The following is a 22,840-nucleotide window of genomic DNA, read 5'->3' as shown; positions in this document are numbered from 1 at the left end:
GGCCCTTCTCCCCCGATTGCTCAGTTTGGCCGGGCAGCCAGCTCTAGGAAGAGGCTTGGTGGTTCCAAACTTCTTCCATTTAAGAATGATGGAGGCCACTGTGTTCTTGGGGACCTTCAGTGCTGCAGACATTTTTGGTACCCTTACCCAGATCTGTGCCTCAACACAATCCTGTCTCTGAGCTCTACGGACAATTACTTTGACCTCATGGCTTGGTTTTTGCTCTGACATGCACTGTCAACTGTGGGACCTTATATAGACAGTTGTGTGCCTTTCCAAATCATGTTCAATCAGTTGAATTTACCATCGGTGGACTCCAATCAAGTTGTAGAAACATCTCAAGGATGATCAATGGAAACAGGATGAACCTGAGCTCAATTTTGAGTCTCATATTAAAGGGTCTGAATACTTATGTAAATAAGGTATTTCTGTTTTCTATTTTTAATACATTTGCAAAAATGTCTAAAAACCTGTTTTCGCTTTGTCATTAAGGGATATTGTGTGTAGATTGACGAGGAAAAACGTTTATTCAATCCATTTGAGAATAACGTAACAAAATGTGGAAGAAGGTCAAGGGGTCTTTATTGTCATGCAATAAAATGCAAATTGATTACTTAAAAATCATACAATCTGATTTTCTGGATTTTGGTTTTAGATTCTGTCTCTCACAGTTGAAGTGTACCTATGATAAAAATTACAGACCTCTACATGCTTTGTAAGTAGGAAAACCTGCAAAATCGGCAGTGTATCAAATACTTGTTCTCCCCACTGTATGTACAGTTGAAGTCGGAAGTTTACATACACCTTAGCCAAATACATTTAAACTCAGTTTTTCACAATTCCTGACATTTAATCCTAGTAAAGATTCCCTGTCTTAGGTCTGTTAGGAACACCACTTTATTTTAAGAATGTGAAATGTCAGAATAATAGTAGAGAGAATGATTTATTTTAGCTTTTATTTCTTTCATCACAATCCCAGTGCGTCAGAAGTTTACATACATTCAATTAGTATTTGGTAGCATTGCCTTTAAATTGTTTAACTTGGGTCAAACGTTTCGGGTAGCCTTCCACAAGCTTCCCACAATAAGTTGGGTGAATTTTGGCCCATTCCTCCTGACAGAGCTGGTGTAACTGAGTCAGGTTTGTAGGCCTACTTGCTCGCACACCCTTTTTCAGTTCTGCCCACACATTTTCTATAGGATTGAGGTCAGGGCTTTGTGCTGGCCACTCCAATACCTTGACTTTGTTGTCCTTAAGCCATTTTGCCACAACTTTGGAAGTATGCTTGGGGTCATTATCAATTTGGAAGACCCCATTTGCGACCAAGCTTTAACTTCCTGACTGATGTCTTGAGATGTTGCTTCAATATATCCACATCATATTCCTTCCTCATGATGCCATCTATTTTGTGAAGTGCACCAGTCCCTCCTGCAGCAAAGCACCCCCACAGCATGATGCTGCCACCCCCGTGCTTCACGGTTGGGATGGTGTTCTTCGGCTTGCAAGTTCCCCCTTTTTCCTCCAAACATAACGATGGTCATTATGGCCAAACAGTTCTATTTTTGTTTCATCAGACCAGAGGACATTTCTCCAAAAAGTACGATCTTTGTCCCCATGTGCAGTTGCAAACCGTAGTCTGGCTTTTTTATGGTGGTTTTGGAGCAGTGGCTTCTTCCTTGCTGGGCTGCAGGTAGCTTAGTGGTTAAGAGCGTTGTGCCAGTAACCGAAAGGTCGCTGGTTCTAATCCCCGAGCCGACTAGGTGAAAAATCTGTCTGTGCCCTTGAACAAGGCACTTAACCCTAATTGCTCCTGTAAGTCGCTCTGGATAAGAGTATCTGCTAAATGACTAAAATGTAAAATATAGGACTCGTTTTACTGTGGATATAGATACTTTTGTACCTGTTTCCTCCATCATCTTCACAAGGTCCTTATCGCGCAGTTCCAGTCAAAGGTTTGGACACACCTACTTATTCAAAGGTTTTTCTTTATTTTTACTATTTTCTACATTGTAGAATAATAGTGAAGACATCTAAACTATGAAATAACACATATGTAATCATGTAGTAACCAGAAAAGTGTTAAACAAATGAAATATTTTTTATATTTGAGATTCTTCAAAGTAGCCACCCTTTGCCTTGATGACAGTTTTGCACACTTGGAATTCTCTCAACCAGCTTCATGAGGTAGTCACTTGGAATGCATTTCAGTTAACAGGTGTTTAATTTAAATTATTTAGAAGTTAATTTGAGGAATTTCTTTCCTCCTTAATGCGTTTGAGCCAATCAGTTGTGTTGTGACAAGGTAGGGGTGGTATACAGAAGATAGCCCTATTTGGTAAAAGACCAAGTCCATATTAAGGTAAGAACTGCTCAAATAAGCAAAGAAAAAAGACATGAAGGTCAGTCAATCTGGAAAATTTCAAGAACTTTGAAAGTTTCTTCAAGTGCAGTCTCAAAAACCATCAAGCGCTATGATGAAACAGGCTCTCATGAGGACCGCCACAGGAAAGGAAGACCCAGAGTTACCTCTGCTGCAGAGGATAAGTTCGTTAGAGTTACCAGCCTCAGAAATTGCAGCCCAAATAAATGCTTCACAGAGTTCAATTAACAGACACATCTCAACATCAACTGTTCAGAGGAGACTGCGTGAATCACTACTAAAGGACACCAATAAGAAGAGACTTGCTTGGGCCAAGAAACACGAGCAATGGACAGTAGACCGGTGGAAATCTGTCCTTTATGAGATAGAGTATGTGAACGGATTGTCTCCGCATGTGTAGTTCCCACCGTGAAACATGGAGGAGGTGGCGCGCAATTGGCCCAGCGTCGTCCAGGGTAGGGGAGGGAATGGCCAGCAGGGATGTAGCTCAGTTGATAGAGCATGGCGTTTGCAACGCCAGGGTTGTGGGTTCGATTCCCACAGGGGGGAAAATATATAATGTATGCACTAACTGTAAGTCGCTCTGGATAAGAGCGTCTGCTAAATGACTAAAATGTAAATGTAAGTGGTGCTTTTGCTGTTGACAGTGGTGATTTAATTTCGAATTCAAGGCACACTTAACCAACATGGCTACCACAGCATTCTGCAGCCATACCCCATCCCATCTGGTTTGGGCTTAGTGGGACTATAATTTGTTTTTCAACAGGACAATGACCCAAAACACACCTACAGGATGTGTAAGGGCTATTTGACAAAGAAGGAGAGTGATGGAGGGCTGCATCAGATGACCTGGCCTTCACAATCACCCGACCTCAACCCAATTGAGATGGTTTGGGATGAGTTGGATCGCAGAGTGAAGGAAAAGCAGCCAACAAGTGCTCAGCATATTGGGAACTCATTCAAGACTGTCGGAAAAGCATACCAGGAGAAGCTGGAGAGAATGCCAAGAGTGTGCAAAGCTGTCATCAAGGCAAAGGGTGGCAACTTTGAATAATCTAAAGTATAATCTCAGAAAAAAAAGAAACGTCCTCTCACTGTCAACTGCGTTTATTTTCAGCAAAAATATTTGTGTGAACATAACAAGATTCAACAACTGAGACATAAACTGAACAAGTTCCACAGACATGTTACTAACAGAAATTGAATAATGTAAAAAGTAACAGTAACAAAAGTAACAGTAACAGTCAGTATCTGGTGTGGCCACCAGCTGCATTAAGTACTGCAGTGCATCTCCTCCTCATGGACTGCACCAGATTTGCCAGTTCTTGCTGTGAGATGTTACCCCACTCTTCCACCACGGCACCTGCAAGTTCCCTGACATTTCTGGTGGGGAATGGCCCTAGCCCTCACCCTCTGATCCAACAGGTCCCAGACGTGCTCAATGGGATTGAGATCCGGGCTCTTCGCTGGCCATGGCAGAACACTGACATTCCTGTCTTGCAGGAAATCACGCACAGAACGAGCAGTATGGCTGGTGGCATTGTCATGCTTGAGGGTCATGTCAGGATGAGCCTGCAGGAAGGGTACCACATGAGGGAGGAGGATGTCTTCCCTGTAACGCACAGCATTGAGATTGCCTGCTATGACAACAAGCTCAGTCCGATGATGCTGTGACACACCGCCCCAGACCATGATGGACCATTCACCTCCAAATCGATCCCGCTTCAGAGTACTAGCCTCGGTGGAACGCTTATTCCTTCGACGATAAACGCGAATCCGACCATCATCCCTGGTGAGACAAAAGCGTGACTCGTCAGTGAAGTGCACTTTTTGCCAGTCCTGTCTGGTCCAGCGACAGTGGGTTTGTGCCCATAGGCGACGTTGTTGCCGGTGATGTCTGGTGAGGACCTGCCTTACAACAGGCCTACAAGCCCTCAGTCCAGCCTCTCTCAGCCTATTGCGGACAGTCTGAGCACTGATGGAGGGATTGTGCTTTCCTGGTGTAACTCGGGCAGTTGTTGTTGCCATCCTGTACTTGTCCCGCAGGTGTGATGTTCTGATGTACCGATCCTGTGCAGGTGTTGTTACACGTGGTCTGCCACTGCGAGGACGATCAGCTGTCCGTCCTGTCTCCCTGTAGCGCTGTCTTAGGCGTCTCACAGTACAGACATTGCAATTTATTGCCCTGGCCACATCTGCAGTCCTCATGCCTCCCTGCAGCATGCCTAAGGCACGTTCACGCAGATGAGCAGGGAGCCTGGGCATCTTTCTTTTGGTGTTTTTCAGAGTCAGTGTAAAGGCCTCTTTAGTGTCCTACGTTTTCATAACTGTGACCTTAATTGCCTACCGTCTGTAAGCTGTTAGTGTCTTAACGACCGTTCCACAGGTGCATGTTCATTAATTGTTTATGGTTAATTGAACAAGCATGGGAAACAGTGTTTAAACCCTTTACAATGAAGATCTGTGAAGTTATTTGGATTATTGTGAATTATCTTTGAAAGACAGGGTCCTGAAAAAGGGACGTTTCTTTTTTTGCTTAGTTTATTTTGATTTGTTTAACACTTTTTTTGGTTACTACATGATTCCATATGTGTTATTTCATAAAAGAAAATAGTACAAATAAAGAAAACCCCTTGAATGAGGTGTTCTAAAACTTTTGACCGATAGTGTATGTATATACACACAAACACACACACACAGTGCCTTCAGAAAGTATTCACACCTATTTACTTTTTCCACATTTTGTTGTTACAGCCTGAGTTAAAAAATTTTTTATTTGAGATTGTGTCACTGGCCTACACACAATACCCCATAATGTCAAAATGGAAATATGGGTTTTAGAAATCTTTACAAATTAATGAAAAGCTGAAATGTCTTGAGTCAATACGTATTCAAACCCTTTGTTATGGCAAGCCTAAATAAGTTCAGGAGTAAAAAATAGCTTAACGTGCCTCCCGACTGGCGCAGCGGTCTAAGTCACTGCATAGCTGTGCTTGAGGCGTCACTACAGACCCGGGAAGATGATTAAGGAAACAAATACATTTAATCCATTTAGAATTCAGGCTGTAACACAACAAAATGTGGAATAAGTCAATGTGTATGAATACTTTCTGAAGGCACTGTAACATTTTGTTGGTAGCAAGAATTTTGTATAATTTAAATTGAAAAACTTGAATTGTGGAATCAATTGTTGTTTTGTGTATCTGTTCATAAACCAAGTGCCATGGGTTCGGAACATCCCATGGCACAAACCTGTGTGGCGCACCTGTCAGCATTTTTGTCCTCAAAAGGAACTGCTAAAAATGCAAATTTTCTTATAGCCAATTTAGATTTTTAATATAGGCCAGACTAACTGTTCCCTACCTTCTCTCCCTTCCACTTGCCTTCTCCATTTCTGCGGTACTGCTGCAATCAATTGTTTGTAACTTTGTATTGAGCAAATATTCACATATCTTCAATAGCTGCATGTGTGACGTAACTCAATTCATATCATTAAAAATAATCCAATCCAGATTGTATTTTATTTTATTTAACTTTTATTTAGACAGGCTAGCAGATAACCATATACTTCGTCATTGTGCTAACGCTAGTTAGCATTGGCTCGCGAAACTACCTCTAACTTCCTTCATACTGGACACAGAGACATAAGAATGGTATCCACGAGTTCATCTGACTCTGGGGAAGTAGTAGGAAGGGCCTCATTGCCAAAGTCCCAAAGTATCCCTTTAACAATGTAATGCATCTCAATAAGAAAATAGTGCTTTTACATAATGTAGAAACCTTATATTCCACAAATGACTTTTTAATTTCAATGACCGGTATTTGTATCACCATGTTAGCTTTATAATACACATGTATTTACACGGTTACATATTAATTGTACATATTAGGGCACAACATGTGCTTCAGAAGTAGCTATAATTCATATAGGCTAAATCTCATTCGATTAAAAAAAAAATATCTTATTTTCTTTTGCTCCTAAATTTCATGTTGTGCTCCTAACTTATTAAAGTTGTATTTTTTTTTTTCGAGCCCTGACCTCAACCATTATCATGAACTGAACATCTCATAACTAACAGGAGCCTTGGGTTAACTGCCAATGTCAGAGACAGACGGACAGTCAACCTGACCTGTGTTAGTTTTGGCTCTCATTCCAGAGATTGACTCCCCTGACCCCCTCTGATTCCAAAGGTTGACTCCCCTACCAGCACATTCCATCCTTACATCTTAAAGCTGCAACATAGTTTTTGGGTGACCCGACCAAATTCACATAGAAATGTGAGTGATAGATATGTCATTCTCATTGAAAGCAAGTCTAAGACGTGGTAGATCTGTTCTATGTGCGCTATTTCTATGCTTCCTGTTAAGTTGTTTTTGCGTCTTTTACTTTCAGTTTTGTACACCAGGAAGTAGGGAGTTATGGAAAATATATTTCAAAGCGGTTTAGATGGTACAATGATTCTCTACACTATACTTGCTTGTTTTGTCACATAAATTGAAATTAGGCGAACTATTAGAATTTTAGCAACCAGGAAATGGCGGCGCGATTTCGGCATTGTGCACCTATTTAACCTTCTTTATCCTTATCAAGACCATCTCATAATTGACCATCTGACCTCAGACCAGTGTCCTGGGGGCCACTTGTGACCCTGCAGTGCAGCTCTCGTTCCAACCTCTCACCTGAAATACGGCCTGTTTCCTCTCCACCCAGAGAAGAGGTGGAGGAAGACGAGAAAGGCCTGAGTGATGATGGAGAGAAAGAGGTTAGAACAAGAAAAAGAGAAGGTAAAGCAGTAGGGTGCAGAAGATCCCATGGGAGGAAATGGAGACTTAGACAGCAAGGTGAGTTATGGGCTGGATGTTTTGGCTGAGTGAGGCTGAGGCAGCACAGTGAGGCCTCCTCTTCTCTCCCCTGTCTGTGGAATGTACAGAACGCTGAGCCAGGGCATGCTGTGACAACCTCCCCGCTCCTGCTGCACACTCACTCCCCTCTTTTAATCCACTCACTCTCTCCTCCCTCACTCTCTGTTTTTTATTAACCATCCTCTTGTCACACTCCTTTCGTTCCTCACTCACTCCTCCTTTCACTTCCCCTCATCCACTGCCCATCTCTTCTTTGTCCTCTTTTCACCCTCACTCACCATCACTCTTGTCCTCTTATCATCCTCATTCACCATCACTCCTGTCCTCTTATCATCCCATTCCCTCCTCTCCTCCTTCCTCTTCTCCCTCCTCTCCTCCTTCCTCTCCTCCTTCCTCCACTCCTTCCTCTCCTCCTTCCTCCACTCCTTCCCGTCCTCTAACCCGTCATCCTCCCATCCCGTTCCACCTGATCTGATCCAGTTAATACAAACTGTAGCTATGGAGATTGAAACGGACGGAGGAAGGTCTGGTAGTTCTCATCTACTCCGGCTCCATCTTGTCGTTGCACTCTCTCTCCTTCATCAGTCAGAACTATGTTACACTCTCTCCTTCATCAGTCAGAACTCTGTTACACGCTCTCCTTCATCAGTCAGAACTCTGTTACACTCTCTCCTTCATCAGTCAGAACTCTGTTACTCTCTCTCCTTCATCAGTCAGAACTCTGTTGCACTCTCCCTCCTTCATCAGTCAGAACTCTGTTGCACTCTCTCTCCTTTATGAGTCAGAACTCTGTTGCACTCTCTCCTTTATGAGTCAGAACTCTGTTGCCCTCTCTCTCCTTCATCAGTCAGAACTGTGTTGCCCCCTCTCTCCTTCATCAGTCAGAACCCTGTTGCACTCTCTCCTTTATGAGTCAGAACTCTGTTGCCCTCTCTCTCCTTCATCAGTCAGAACTCTGTTGCCCTCTCTCTCCTTCATCAGTCAGAACTCTGTTGCACCCTCTCTCCTTCATCAGTCAGAACTCTGTTGCAATCTCTCTCGTTCATCAGTCAGAACTCTGTTACACTCTCCTTCATCAGTCAGAACTCTGTTACTCTCTCTCCTTCATCAGTCAGAACTCTGTTACACTCTCTCCTTCATCAGTCAGAACTCTGTTGCCCTCTCTCTCCTTCATCAGTCAGAACTCTGTTGCCCCCTCTCTCCTTCATCAGTCAGAACTCTGTTGCACTCTCTCTCCTTCATCAGTCAGAACTCTGTTGCACTCTCTCTCCTTCATTAGTCAGCACTCTGTTGCCCTCTCTCCTTCATCAGCATGGCGTCGGCTAGGCTGGATGCTGTGCGAGAATAAAGGCTACTTGACAGGCTCACTTTACGATTGAACTCATCTTCTAAAATCCGCAGGACATAAAACAATATACAGTTGAAGTCTGAAGTTTACATACACTTAGGTTGGAGTCATTAAAACTTGTTTTTCAACCACTCCACACATTTCTTGTTAACAAACTATAGTTTTGGCAAGTCGGTTAAGACATCTACTTTGTGCGTGACACAAGTAATTTTTCCAACAATTGTTTACAGACAGATTATTTCACTTATAATTCACTGCATCACAATTCCAGTGGGTCAGAAGTTTACAAACAGTAAGTTCACTGTGCCTTTAAACAGCTTGGAAATTCCATAAAATGATGTCATGGCTTTAGAAGTTTCTGATGGGCTAATTGACATCATTTGAGTCAATTGAAGGTGTACCTGTGGATGTATTTCAAGGCCTACCTTCAAACTCAGTGCCTCTTTGCTACATCATGGGAAAATCAAAAGAAATCAGCCAAGACCTCAGAAAACAAATTGTAGACCTCCACAAGTCTGGTTTATCCTTGGGAGCAATTTCCAAACGCCTGAAGGTACCGCGTTCATCTGTACAAACAATAGTATGCAAGTATAAACACCATGGGACCACACAGCTGTCATACCGCTCAGGAAGGAGACGCGTTCTGTCTCCTAGAGATGAACGTACTTTGGTGCGAAAAGTGCAAATCAATCCCAGAACAACAGCAAAGGACCCTGTGAAGATGCTGGAGGAATCACGTACAAAAGTATCTATATCCACAGTAAAGCAAGTTCTATATCGACATAACCTGAAAGGCCGCTCAGCGAGTGGCGCAGTGGTCTAAGGCACTGCATCTAGCTGTGCCACTAGAGATCCTGGTTCGAATCCAGGCTCTGTCGTAGCCGGCCGCGACCGGGAGACCCATGGGGCGGCGCATAATTGGCCCTGTGTCGTCCAGGGTAGGGGAGGGAATGGCCGGCAGGGATGTAGCTCAGTTGGTTTGCAACGCCAGGGTTGTGGGTTCAATTCCCACGGGGGGCCAGTATGAAAAATAAAATAATGGATAAGAGTGTCTGCTAAATGACTAAAATGTAATGTAAAATGAAGAAGCCACTGCTCCAAAACCGCCATAAAAAAGCCAGACTACGGTTTGCAACTGCACATGGGGACAAAGATCGTACTTTTTGGAGAAATGTCCTCTGGTCTGATGAAACAAAAATATAACTGTTTGCCCATAATGACCATCGTTATGTTTGGAGGAAAAAGGGGGTTGCTTGCAAGCCGAAGAACACCATTCCAACCGTGAAGCCGGGGGTGGCAGCATCATGCTGTGGGGGTGCTTTGCTGCAGGAGGGACTGGTGCACTTCACAAAATAGATGGCATCATGAGGAAGGAAAATATTATATGGACATATTGAAGTAACATCTCAAGACATCAGTCAGGAAGTTAAAGCTTGGTCGCAAATGGGTCTTTCAAATGGACAAATGACCCCAAGCATACTTCCAAAGTTGTGGCAAAATGGCTTAAGGACAACAAAGTCAAGGTATTGGAGTGGCCATCACAAAGCCCTGACCTCAATCCTATAGAACATTTTGTGGGCAGAACTGAAAAAGCGTGTGCAAGCAAGGAGGCCTACAAACCTGACTCAGTTACACCAGCTCTGTCAGGAGGAATGGGCCAAAATTCACCCAACTTATTGTGGGAAGCTTGTGGATGGCTATCCGAAACATTTGACCCAAGTTAAACAATTTAAAGGCAATGCTACCAAATACTAATTGTGTGTATGTAAACTTCTGACCCACTGGGAATGTGATGAAAGAAATAAAAGCTTAAATAAATCATTCTTTCTACTATTATTCTGACATTTCACATTCTTAAAATAAAGTGTTGATCCTAACTGACCTACGACAGGGAATTTTAACTAGGATTAAATGTCAGGAATTGTGAAAACTGAGTTTAAATATATTTGGCTAAGGTGTATGTAAACTTCCGACTTCAACTGTGGATGTAATAAGATAGATATCGATTTTGGGACATGACCTGTAGTATTTTCGTATACACTTTTCATATTAATGCAAAATTCCTGATGTTTTTTGAAGATTTCTCTCAAAAACAAGCGAATCTTTGTGAAATCCCTATGGAGTACTGCAAGATTTTTATATTTAAAACAGCTCGTGTCATGCTAATTTTAGCTTTTTGCAGCCCGCGGAAACAACTTTGAAGATGACCACCACAACATGTAAAGTCCAACTTACAAAATCCAACTTTTTGGATATACTGTTAATGAAATGATGGAGTAAGACCCCACTGAACGATTCAGAATGTGATTTAGGCCATATGAGTCCTATGGTGGGAGATCATGTATGTCAAACAAAGGATTGTTTATACCAATCCAGTGACATTAGATAATGTTTAGTGTTTGTTATACAGAATAGGATTTATGCAAGTCCAATGTTTAGCCTAGATGTGCGTTTCTTCCGTGGAATTAAGTTCATGCCCGAGAACGTGAGATAATGTTTATAGCCTGAGAGAAGACCAGGTGTCAAGAGGTGAGTCATGTCTTGTCTGGGAAGAAGCACCATTGGTGACGTCAATAGTAGCTAAGAATCATAGTCATCTCTCTGTCCGTTAGAAGAGGAATGTGTCCGACCGCACTTTCCACCCACGTCAAATCTTAGGCTATGTAAGAATGGTGTTTGCTTGTGTGAAGGATTCCAACCTGTAGGTAAGATATGTAGTCAGTGGTTTGATTTCTACCTGTAAGGCTCTATATGAGGTTGAGTTACATAGGACAGTGGTTCCCAAACTGTGGGGCGCGAGGAACTCAGTCCGGCTTTAAACTTACTCTTCAAAGTTGTAATAGTAGAATGCACAAGGTGCAATTTCGAAATTGAGTTGTGCATCATCAGTTCCTCTTGTCATGTTAGTCATTGCATACCTTCGAGAGCAGGCGGGGCGCGGGATGTTTCCCAATGCTTTAAGGGGGCCCAGAGTGAATACGTTTGGGAACCCCTGACGTAGGACACCAGTGCTAACTATATTAGCCTACCTACAACAGCAATTCATTAGTTGTAGTTATCAGCATGATTTCCACCCAAATCGGCTCATATACAGTAATAGATTAGTACTGTCCAGCAACCGAATTGCTGTACTTCATTAAGTTGTCTTTGACTTTGAAGCCCTCTGTCTTGAATGGAGTTAATTCTGAATAGAGGCCCTGGCTATGGCCCAGTGATCTTGAATGGCTGCCTTCTGATCTAATAGTTGTAAGCTTATCTATGGAAAGTTCCATTCCATTACTTCCACTTGTCACCACCTCAAGTAGGGCCCGAAGCCAGGTAGGACTGTTCACTCATGGCCCTAGTGTCACTCTCACTACTGTCTCTCTCTCTCTCTCTCTCTTTCACTCTCTTCCCCCTCCCTACCTCCCCCTCTCTCACCCCTTTCTCTCTGGTCAGTATAGCCCAGAGGCAGGCTGAGGTAAGAAATAGCTCCTGGGAAAAGGCTCTACCCTGTCCTGGCCCCTCTTCCCCCTCTCTCCTTCCCCTTCTCTCTCTTTCTACTCACCACAGCAGCAGCCACTCAGAATGAGGCTCTGGAGCACCAGAGCTCCACCCCCCAGCCTCCCTCCCCTCTCCCCCCTAAGTGAGCTCTGTGCTGGGGCCAGACGGGGAGACGCGCATGCTTCCCATCCGAAACAGTTCGGAACAGTTCGTGCATATATTATGATGACGTTTTGGTGTTTGGCAAGAGTTTTTTCAGCTGTTTGTGCACATGTTGCTTCTCGAGGCAAGCCAAAGTCGGTAGACGAAGTCTACGCCCCTTCGTTGGTGATTGGGCAACAGTAGGGATTTTTCAATTAAGTGTTTGTCATTCAACGAGAGAACAATCGTTTTAATGCGCATGTTTTCACTTGACAAATACTGCACCAAAGATCTCCTCTGCAAAAATGCTTTTTTTCTCGTTTTTCAAGCAAAAGGTATTTTTAAGGGAGTATGTGACCACACTCGTTCAGCTAGCCGAACTCGGCTAGGCGCCAGATGAACCGAAGCATGATGATGCCTTAAGAGGAGTTGTGCTGGCTGAGTGTGCAGATGGACCTGTACAGGGCCCTATCAGACAACCCCTCTCACTCTCAGATAGTTACAGAAACACACACAAATAGATAGCAGCTCACAGCACAGAAACAAGCAGCGGCTCTCTTGCAGACACACACACGTATAAAGATTGACTGGGTGGAAATGGAATTGATCCCAACCCTGACACACAATGATTGGCACAAAGACCCTGACATACTCCGACCCTTAGACACTCAGACTGTGACACACACACTGGGAGTGAGGTGGGCCTCCAGAGATCCCCCAGATTACTGTGTCTTTGTGAGCGTCCATGCTACAGTAGTCAGCTGTTAGGAATTGTCTCACATCTGCAGCTGCAACCCCACCAGTCCAGCCTGAGCACGGGGGGGGGGGGAGAGACTAGGGCCCATATTCATATAGCGTCGCTGAGTAGGAATACTGATCTAGGATCAGTTTTGGCTTTAGATCATAATGAATTATATGATATGGACAGGGGGCGGGGGGGGGGGGCCTGATCCTAGATCAGCACTCTGAGATACTTTATGGATACTGGCCCTGGTCAGAGAAGGGGGAGAATTGAGAGAGAACACCACCAGTCCTGTTGTGGCAAAGTCAAGTCGCTACATGTCCATCTACTGCTCGTCTCCCAGCCTCATAGTTAGTTCCAGGTGAGGTTCAGTCAAACACAAGAATGTGGCCTCACCGTCTCAACATGTAGCCTATTAAACGCACTAAGCACGTTCTGCTGGCTTCAGGCCTCAATGCAGCTAACCTGTCTAGTGAGATGACTGGAGGCCTGTGGAACATAAATCAGACAGCTAACCCGTCTAGTGAGATGACTGGAGGCCTGTGGAACATAAATCAGACAGCTAACCTGTCTAGTGAGATGACTGGCGTCAGACCTCTTATTGAGTATGTTTACATGCACACTAATAATTGGATATTAAACTGATTATGGCAATAGGCAGAGTATGGCATTAGTCATGTAAACACCTTACTCTGGTTATCTTAACCGGCGTAAGGTCAAAGTTGAAGTAAGCATAGTCCGATTAAAACACCTGGTTTTCTGAGCAATTTTTTGAATTATTAGGACATGTAAACAGCTTAATCGGCGTTCCAGCTGTGTATTTAATCTTATGCGTGAGTGAAGTAAGTTCGGAAAAACTGAAAGATGCATCTTAGAAATAGTTTTCACATACTAACTTTATATGTCCAAACTCCAAATCAAATAGTCTTTGCAAAAATAGCATGGGTCACTGTGATAGAATGGTTCGTTTGTTTGCCGTTTTTCTGCATTTATCAAAAGTCCCATCAGGTAGCCTGATTTCAGATGTCATGTAAACAGAATTATTAGAGAAATTGTTATTCTTGGAGAGCATGTAAATGTTTTAAACTAACTATTATATTAACCTGACTAGCCACAATAATCGTATTATTGTGTGCATGTACCCATGCTCAATGCAGCTAACCGGTCTAGTGAGATGACTGGAGGCCCGTGGAACTTAAATCGAGGTCACGGCTGCCATCTAATTGTGGATTAATTGTTGAAGATTTAATTTTAGGAATTGTTTTTATCCAGAGGTGGGAGATATTGCCTAATAGGGATAACCTCAGGCAGAAAAATATTAGCATACTTCTGTTTAATTTGATGATACCATTTATCTTTGTGTTTACAGTATGTAGCCTAGTGTTCGGTTTTAAAGTTGTTACAGTACAGCAACAACTCCATAGTTATTACTGCTATATATTAACTTTAAGCATCAGTTGTCAGAGCACCTTACCGATCACTCCACCTGTACACAGCCCATCTGAAATTAGCCCACCCAACTACCTCATCCCTATATTGTTATTTATTTTGCTCATTTGCACCCCAGTATCTCTATTTGCACAATCTCTTGCACATCTATCATTCCAGTGTTAATACTAATTGTAATTATTTTGCACTATAGCCTATTTATTGCCTTACCGCCATAACTTGCTACTTTTGCACACACTGTATATATATTTTCTGTTGTATTTTTTAACTTTATGTTTTGTTTTACCCCCATATGTAACTCTGTGTTGTTGTTTTTAATCGCACTGCTTTGCTTTATCTTGGCCAGGTCGCAGTTGTAAATGAGAACTTGTTCTCAACTGGTTTACCTGGTTAAATAAAGGTTAAAAAAAAAAAAAAAAAGTTACAACTAACCTAGTAGATGGTTTAGTCTATTCATAGCACCGTGTGATCTTTAACTACAGTTACTTTTGTAACTCTTATGGCTACTTTGTAGCACAGAATCATGTACTATGTAGCCTGCTTCAGTCTAGCTGGCGCTTGCTACTTGCTACTTTGCACAAAACTTTAAGGAAGCGCAGGGGTCACGTCGTCACTAGTTACCACAGTCACAAATTCATAATTAAGGGCTAAACCCCAGCCTATTTCTACAATTTATCTTCTTAAACTCTGATTTTAAACCCAACCTTAAATTAAGACCAAGATCAATATAATTATTACCAATAGTATGATTATTTAAAAAAAGATGTATAAATGTTTACGATATAGACTATTTTGACTTTGTGGCTGTGGTAACTAGTGACAATCATGGATCACGTCTACATCTACATGGCTGTGACGTACGTATTGTGGGGGTTATTTTTTCTCACCTCGAGGTCTCTCCGCTCCACCGATTGGCTGCAAGTGGAGAAGGGGGGCGGCCGTTGCGAAAGCCACAAATACGTTTTTCTTAAGTTCTTATGTACAGTAAAAGTTGAAGTGTTTAATTTTGGAGCCTCATCCGAAAGCGACGGTGTGGACAGAGAAGTTTTGAAAAGTTTTTCCATTCAACTATGGTCGGAGATTGCTGTCCTATTTCAGGCGACAATACGGATATGCACTCACAGAGGAACGCAAAAAGCGGATTAAGTTGTAAAATGGTCCTTCAGGCGGTGGGCAAAGTTTTAAGGTAAAATAACAATATTTTAGACTTCGTCAGGTTTAAATGGTTTATATTCATCATACTCGTTGCGAGCCTTCTCTTTAATGTGAAGAGAAGGCAGCTGTGGGCTCGCGACGGTCCGCATCACAGCAGCATGCATGGTTTACAGTGGAACTTTCCATGGGACAGCAAAAGGAACATTCACTGTCTGGTTTGGGATATATAATTTTGTTGTAAAATAACCGGTTTCATCTGCTAAGCATATACGTATTGACGTTTTAGATTTATTTCCGATGTCTAAAACGTTGGAGTACAGTTTTGGATAAACTATGAGCAAAGTAGGCTATCGACTCTCACATGACACGATTCCGTAGTAGTAGCAGCAACAGTGTATCTATCCATGGTGTGTTTGACGACCAAAATCGCTAAAATGCGAGTAGGTAGCCAATACTGTCGTTTTGAAATCATGGTGTGTGTGACGACCAAAATCGCTAAAATGCAAGTAGGTAGCCAATACTGTCATTTTCAAATCGGTAAACGTTCGTCTCTGAATCAGTTCTTGGATTGATGCCGTGGCAGCAGATGTTGGATGCGCGAACATGTAGTTTTACAGACTGGTCTCATAGATTAGACGTAGCATAGTAAACGTAAACACGAACAATTCAATTATTTTACATTTGGTATTGTTAAATAAGATATAAGGTTACTTAAGAAAAGAAAGGAGGGTGGTTGGTCGGCGTAAAATGCAAACGTCTAGCAAACCAAAGGTTGCGTGTTCGAATCTCATTATGGAGAACTGTAGCATTTTAACTAATTAGCAATTTTGCAACTACACTGAATTAAAATATATAAAACATGTAAAGTGTTGGTCCCATTTTTCATGAGCTGAAATAAAAGATCCCAGATATTTTCCATATGCACAAAAAGCGTATTTCTTTCTAATTAGTTGCACAAATTTGTTCACATCCCTGTTAGTGAGCATTTCTCCTTTGCCAAGATAATCCATCCACCTGACAGGTGTGGCATATCAAGAAGCTGATTAAACAGCAACATCAATACACAGGTGCAGCCTGTGCTGGGGACAGTAAAAGGCCACTATAAAATGTGCAGTTTTGTCACAATACAATGCCAAGTTTTTAGGGAGTGTGCAATTGGCATGCTGACTACAGGAATGTCCACCAGAGCTGTTGCCAGATAATTTAATGTTAATTATTCTACTATAAGCCGCCTCCAACGTTGTTTTAGAGAATTTTACAGTATGTCCCTGGCCTCACAACTGCAGCTCTTCATGGATGAATCACGGTTTCAACTGTACCGGGCAAATGGCAGGCGGTTTGCTGATGTCAACGTTGTGAACAGAGTGCCCCATGGTGGCGGTGGGGTTATGGTATGTGCAGGCATAAGCTAAAGACAATGAACACAACAGCATTTTATCTATGGCAATTTGAATGCACAGAGATACCGTTTCGAGATCCTGAGGCCCATTGTCTTACCATTCATCCGCCGCCATCACCTCATATTTCAACATGATAATGCACAGCCCCATGTCGCAGGGATCTGTACACAATTGCTGGAAGCTGAAAATGTTGTTCCATGGTCTGCATACCCACCAGACATTACATTTTTACATTTACATTTTAGTCATTTAGCAGACGCTCTTATCCAGAGCGACTTACAGTTAGTGAATACATATTTTTTTTATACTGGCCCCCCGTGGGAATCAAACCCACAACCCTGGCATTGCAAACGCCATGCTCTATCAACTGAGCTACATCCCTGCCGGCCATTCCCTCCCCTACCCTGGACAACGCTGGGCCAATTGTGCGCCGCCCATGAGTCTCCCGGTCGCGGCCGGCTGCGACAGAGCCTGGATTCGAACCAGGATCTCTAGTGGCACAGTTAGCACTGCGATGCAGTGCCTTAGACCACTGCGCCACTCAGGAGACATGTCACCCATTGAGCATGTTTGGGATGCTCTGGATCGACTTGTACAACAGCGTGTTCCAGTTCCCGGCCAATTCTTTTTTTTAAACGTATCTTTGACCAACAGATGCATATCTGTATTCCCAGTCATGTGAAATCCATAGATTAGGGCCTAATTAATCTATTTCAATTGACTGATTTCCTTATATGAACTGTAACTCACTAAAATCTTTGAAATTGTTGTATGTTGCGTTCATATTTTTGTTCAGTGTACTTACTACTTTTGAGCTATTTTGCAACTACTTAGCATGTTAGCTAACCCTAACCTTTTAACCTAACCCCTAGCCTAGCTAACGTTAGCGTTAGCCACCTAGCTAACGTTAGCCACAACAAATTGGAATTTGTAACATATCATATGTTTTGCAAATTCATAATACACTACATGGTATGTGTACACCCCTTCAAATTTGTGGATTCGGCTATTTCAGCCACACCTGTTGCTGACAGGTGTATAAAATCCAGCACACAGACATGCAATCTCCAATGACAAATATTGGCACTAGAATGGCCTTACTGAAGAGGTCAGTGACTTTCAACGTGGCACTGTCATAGGATGCCACCTTTCCAACAAGTCAGTTCGTCAAATTTCTGCCCTGCTAGAGCTGCCCTGGTCAGCTGTAAGTGTATCTTACGAAATGGATGCTGGACATCCACAAATTAATACATACGAAACGTAACATATCATACTGTATGGAGTGGCTTGAATTTACGTACAGGATAATACGAAATGCTCTGAGACCACGTTGCAGACAGTTTTATTAAGGCTGGCACTGAACATCTAGATACTTTTAGAAACTCAAATGGGCTGTCAACTTTCCCACTGCAAAGTTCTACTTGCATAAGCCTAATCATACTGTTTTCTCGTTGCAATATTCTTCACAGCTCAGAGTTTAAAAAGGAAATTGCTGTCTGTGTTTAGCTGTAATTATTACAGGCTTATTTGACTCCAGTTCCGGGTTAGCAGCAATTCACTAGTCAGAGGTAGCCTATGTGGCAAAACCCCCTAAGCTTTACTTGGCTTCCAGCACTCAGCGACTGCACGACAGGTCTCCCCAGCAAGACTGAACAAGAATGAGAGCAATGTGATACGCCTCCTCAACCACTGTAAATAATTAAAGCCTCCGTTTTAATCAAACATTGCATATTTAGAGGTGTTTTAGATATAAATGAGTTTATGGTCTTTCATTCTCTATGTAAAACATTACAACAGCACAACGTATACATGCAGTGTTACACAAAGCGGGGCTTTTTGAGGTTGCCGGTTTCAGTTTTGCCTCAACTGGCAGCTTCATTAAATAGTACCCGCAAAACACCAGTCTCAATGTCAACAGTGAAGAGGCGACTCCGGAATGCTGACCTTCTTGGCAGAGTTGCAAAGAAAAATTTGTAAGTCGCTCTGGATAAGAGCGTCTGCTAAATGACGTAAATGTAAATGTAAAAAGCCATATTTCAGACTGGCCAATAAAAAGAAAATATTAAGATGGGCAGTCTGAGATATGGCTTTTTCTTTGCAACTCTGCCTAGAAGGTCAGCATTCCGGAGTCGCCTCTTCACTGTTGACGTTGAGACTGGTGTTTTGCGGGTACTATTTAATGAAGCTGCCAGTTGAGGACCTGTGAGGCGTCTGTTTCTCAAACTAGAGGTAACACAAGTGATTGGCTCAAACGCATTAAGAAGGAAAGAAATTCCACAAATTAACTTTTAAGAAGGCACACATTTTAATAAATTTTTACATTTTAGTCATTTAGCAGACGCTCTTATCCAGAGCGACTTAGTTAGTGAGTGCATAATTTTTTTTTTCATACTGGCCCCCCGTGGGAATGGAACCCACAACCCTGGCATTGCAAGCGCCATGCTCTACCAACTGAGCTACACGGGGAAATGCATTCCAGGTGACTACCTCATGAAGCTGTTTGAGAGAATTCCAAGAGTGTGCAAAGCTGTCATCAAGGCAAAGGGTGGCTATTTGAAGAATCTCAAATAGAAAATATATTTTGATTTGTTTAACAGTTTTTTTGGTTACTACATGATTCCATATGTGTTAATTAATAGTTTTGATGTCTTCACTATTATTCTACAATATAGAAAATAGTTTAAAAAATAAAGACAACCCTTGAATGAGTAGGTGTTCTAAATATTTTGACCGGTAGTGTGTGTGTGTGTGTGTGTGTGTGTGTGTGTGTGTGTGTGTGTGTGTGTGTGTGTGTGTGTGTGTGTGTGTGTGTGTGTGTGTGTGTGTGTGTGTGTGTGTGTGTGTGTGTGTGTGTGTGTGTGTGTATGTATTTATTTTAAATGTTTTGTCATTTAGCAGATGCTCTTATCCAGAGCGACTTACAGTTAGTGAGTGCATACATTTTCATACTGGCCCCCCGTGTGTGTGTGTGTGTATATATATATATATATATATATATATTTTTTTTTTTAAATCAAACCCCTCGTGGGCCAGATTGGACCCCCCTGCTCTATGGTCTGACTAACTGTCCCGAGGACTAGAGGGCTGTAGATTAGAAATGTGAAAGAGACACACAAACCAGCAGACAGGGCTGGTCCCTGGTCAGTTCTTGAGCGTTGCTGCGGGACTAGGATGGTGACAGCTGTCCAGCTTGTCAGGCAATGAGAGGGACTTATAGAGAGAGGGATAGAAGGAGAGAGTGAGGGTAATTGACAGAGCCAACAGCTGTGAGATCCAGTCAGTCAGCCATGCAGCTATTGAACCCACAACTTCCAGGCCCCTACAAAGACCTTCAATCAGATCTGAGTTGGTGTATTTGGTTATTGAATTAAAAACCGGATTAAGGACACACACTCTGCATTCCTCCCAGATTAAGACAGGCCCTGTGTGTTCGGTCTCATCTGTTTCTCCTCCAGAAATCATCCTGAGACTTCACAAAAACCTTGACACACACACACTTCAAGTAGTCTTATTGAATAACCCATTACTGTGTGCTAGATAATAATAAAGATAATATGCCATTTAGCAGACGCTTTTATCCAAAGCGACTTACAGTCATGCGTGCATACATTTTTGTGTATGGGTGGTCCCGGGGCTCGAACCCACTACCTTGGCGTTTCAAGCGCCGTGCTCTACCAGTTGAGCTACAGAGGTCCCTGAACACTATCATTCGAGTCCCAGTCTTAAGACACCCAGCTGGTGAGCGTGACAACAAAGTCTATGGCATGCACGGTTTCCTCCTATTACGAGGCGGTACCAACTTCCTGTCCATTCCCAGCCCAGAGACCTGTGTCTGGCCCTGGCCTCTGGTCTAGCCTGGCCTAGCCTGGTGAGCATGAGGCATACAATGCCTTTTATGGTAAAGACTGCCTGGGAGAACTTTACCAAGAGCAGGCATGGCCCTATGTGTGTATCAGGGGAGGGGTGCGTGCAAAAAGGAAGTTTTCTTTATCCTAAAATAAGCTAATGGCTCCAGAATGTACCTCCTTGTACCACACAGATGTGGGAATGAGGCGGGGTTTGGAAATTGAGGAAATTAGGGAAAAGGCGAGATAGGAAGTGGCTTAGTGATACAGAATGTTTTCAAAAGGGGGAAAAAAGATGGGCAGAGAAAGATGAGAGGTTAGAGGGCAGAGAAAGATGAAAGAGGTTAGAGGGCAGAGAAAGATGAGAGGGCAGAGAAAGATGAGAGGTTAGAGGGCAGAGAAAGGTTAGAGGGCAGAGAAAGATGAAAGAGGTTAGAGGGCAGAGAAAGGTTAGAGGGCAGAGAAAGATGAAAGAGGTTAGAGGGCAGAGAAAGATGAGAGGTTAGAGGGCAGAGAACGATGAGAGGTTAGAGGGCAGTGTAAGGCCTCTGGCTCTTGACCCTGGACAGGTGAGTCTGTCACAGAGAGGAAGAGTCTCAGAGGGGGGTAGAGGGGTGAAGACAGGTCTACATGAAAGACAATGAACGATGTAAAAGGGAAGAGGAGAGGGAGAATAAAGAGGGAAATAGAGGGGGAAGAGAAGAGGGAGAATAAAGAGGGAAATAGAGGTGGAAGAGAAGAGGCAGAGCTTGTCATTAATAATTAGCTAGGAGTGTAATCTGCAGTGTCCCAGCCTTTAAATTAGGCAAGGAAAACGAGCCCACTGGTGCATGGGAAGACTGGTGTAGCATGGTAAAATAGGACCTTTCTCCCCTCACCTCAAAGAAGTGGTCACACTGTGACATGAACTCAGGAAGAGGAGGACAGAGTGAGTGTGTTTGTGTTTCTGGCAACTTCTGTGGGTCGTTTCAGAAGTGGACCATTCAGTGCCTGTGAATATCACTCTTCAAGTCCAGAAAATCCATAGGTTTATCTACCACTGTGCACCTCTGAACTGTGCAAACAGTGTTCGCGCAGTGAGTGCAGTTCCCAATCCGCCTCATCAGGAGTCGACTAGTCTCGTAGGCCTGTAAGAAAAAGGCTGTGTGGCTGCTGAATGAGCAGTGTTCAAGACTAAAATAGACAACCCACTAAGGAGAGGCAGCCTTCTGGCAGGTACAACACAAGACTGGCTGTTACTGTTCAGCCCCAACAACCTGCTTCCAATTAATAGCATCATATCATTCCATACGTTACACAATATGCAGAGGAAAGCTGAAAGTGCTTTGACTAAAAAATGCTACCAGAAAGTCTGTATACATTAAGCTAACAGTGTTGTATTTTCTAAGTAGGCAACCTTGGAATCGAGCCGCCTGGCCACTTTGTATGCGTCGCTAACTCTGTTTAGTTATCACCTGAACAGTGAAACATGCACAAATTCCACCTACACTGACGCACGCACACTGCTACTTTAAAGGCTTGGAACAAGAGGATTTCCTCATTTTTATTAGTGCATTGACTGCATTATGCAATCTTAACACATTTGGTATGACTTACCCCCTTGCTAACTTTAGCCATGTATTTACTTTCCCCTCAGTCAGTGGCACCTGCCTGCCAAGCCCAATATTGCACAACTGTTGCTTAAATTGGCCTGGTGAATTTGGGAGGCATCTAACAATTGGCATATGGAAGTGGTTAATGCAATCTGTGACAGGGAACAGTGTTCAGCATCCATCCAAACAAGATGGCTTCCTGCACACTGAGCACAGATCTTGGATCAGCTAACCCTCCACAAAACCCTAAACAAAAGAGGAAAAACACATTGTCCTCATGAGGGTTGAGGTTTTGAATTAGGGAGAAGAACTTGTACTTGGAGCGTAAACAAAGTTATGCCAGACAATGTGAGGAGTTTTTTTCCCCCTGTTCTCTCTGGAGGGTAGTTATGGTGGATTTTTGAAGCGCCTACTGAGCATGTTTCCTTTAGCCCTGGTATGT

General features: G+C 42.9%; 1 protein-coding gene across 4 annotated transcripts in view; it reads left to right on the top strand.

Annotated features, from left to right (window-relative positions):
- Positions 1-22,840, top strand: part of mob2a (MOB kinase activator 2a) — a 96,524-nt gene that overhangs the window by 57,916 nt on the left and 15,768 nt on the right. The window contains exon 1 of one of the 4 annotated variants that reach the window (XM_041849743.2): positions 15,373-15,592. The exons of the other annotated variants lie outside the window; for them this stretch is intronic. Coding sequence (XP_041705677.1) covers positions 15,477-15,592 — 116 coding nt within the window. The 5' untranslated portion in view covers positions 15,373-15,476. Of the gene's footprint in view, positions 1-15,372; positions 15,593-22,840 lie in introns of those variants that run through there. 4 annotated transcript variants of the gene reach the window in all.

This window comes from Coregonus clupeaformis, chromosome 26 (assembly GCF_020615455.1).
Source record: "Coregonus clupeaformis isolate EN_2021a chromosome 26, ASM2061545v1, whole genome shotgun sequence".
Taxonomy (NCBI): Eukaryota; Metazoa; Chordata; class Actinopteri; order Salmoniformes; family Salmonidae; genus Coregonus; species Coregonus clupeaformis.
This window is presented reverse-complemented; position numbering and strand designations above follow the sequence as displayed.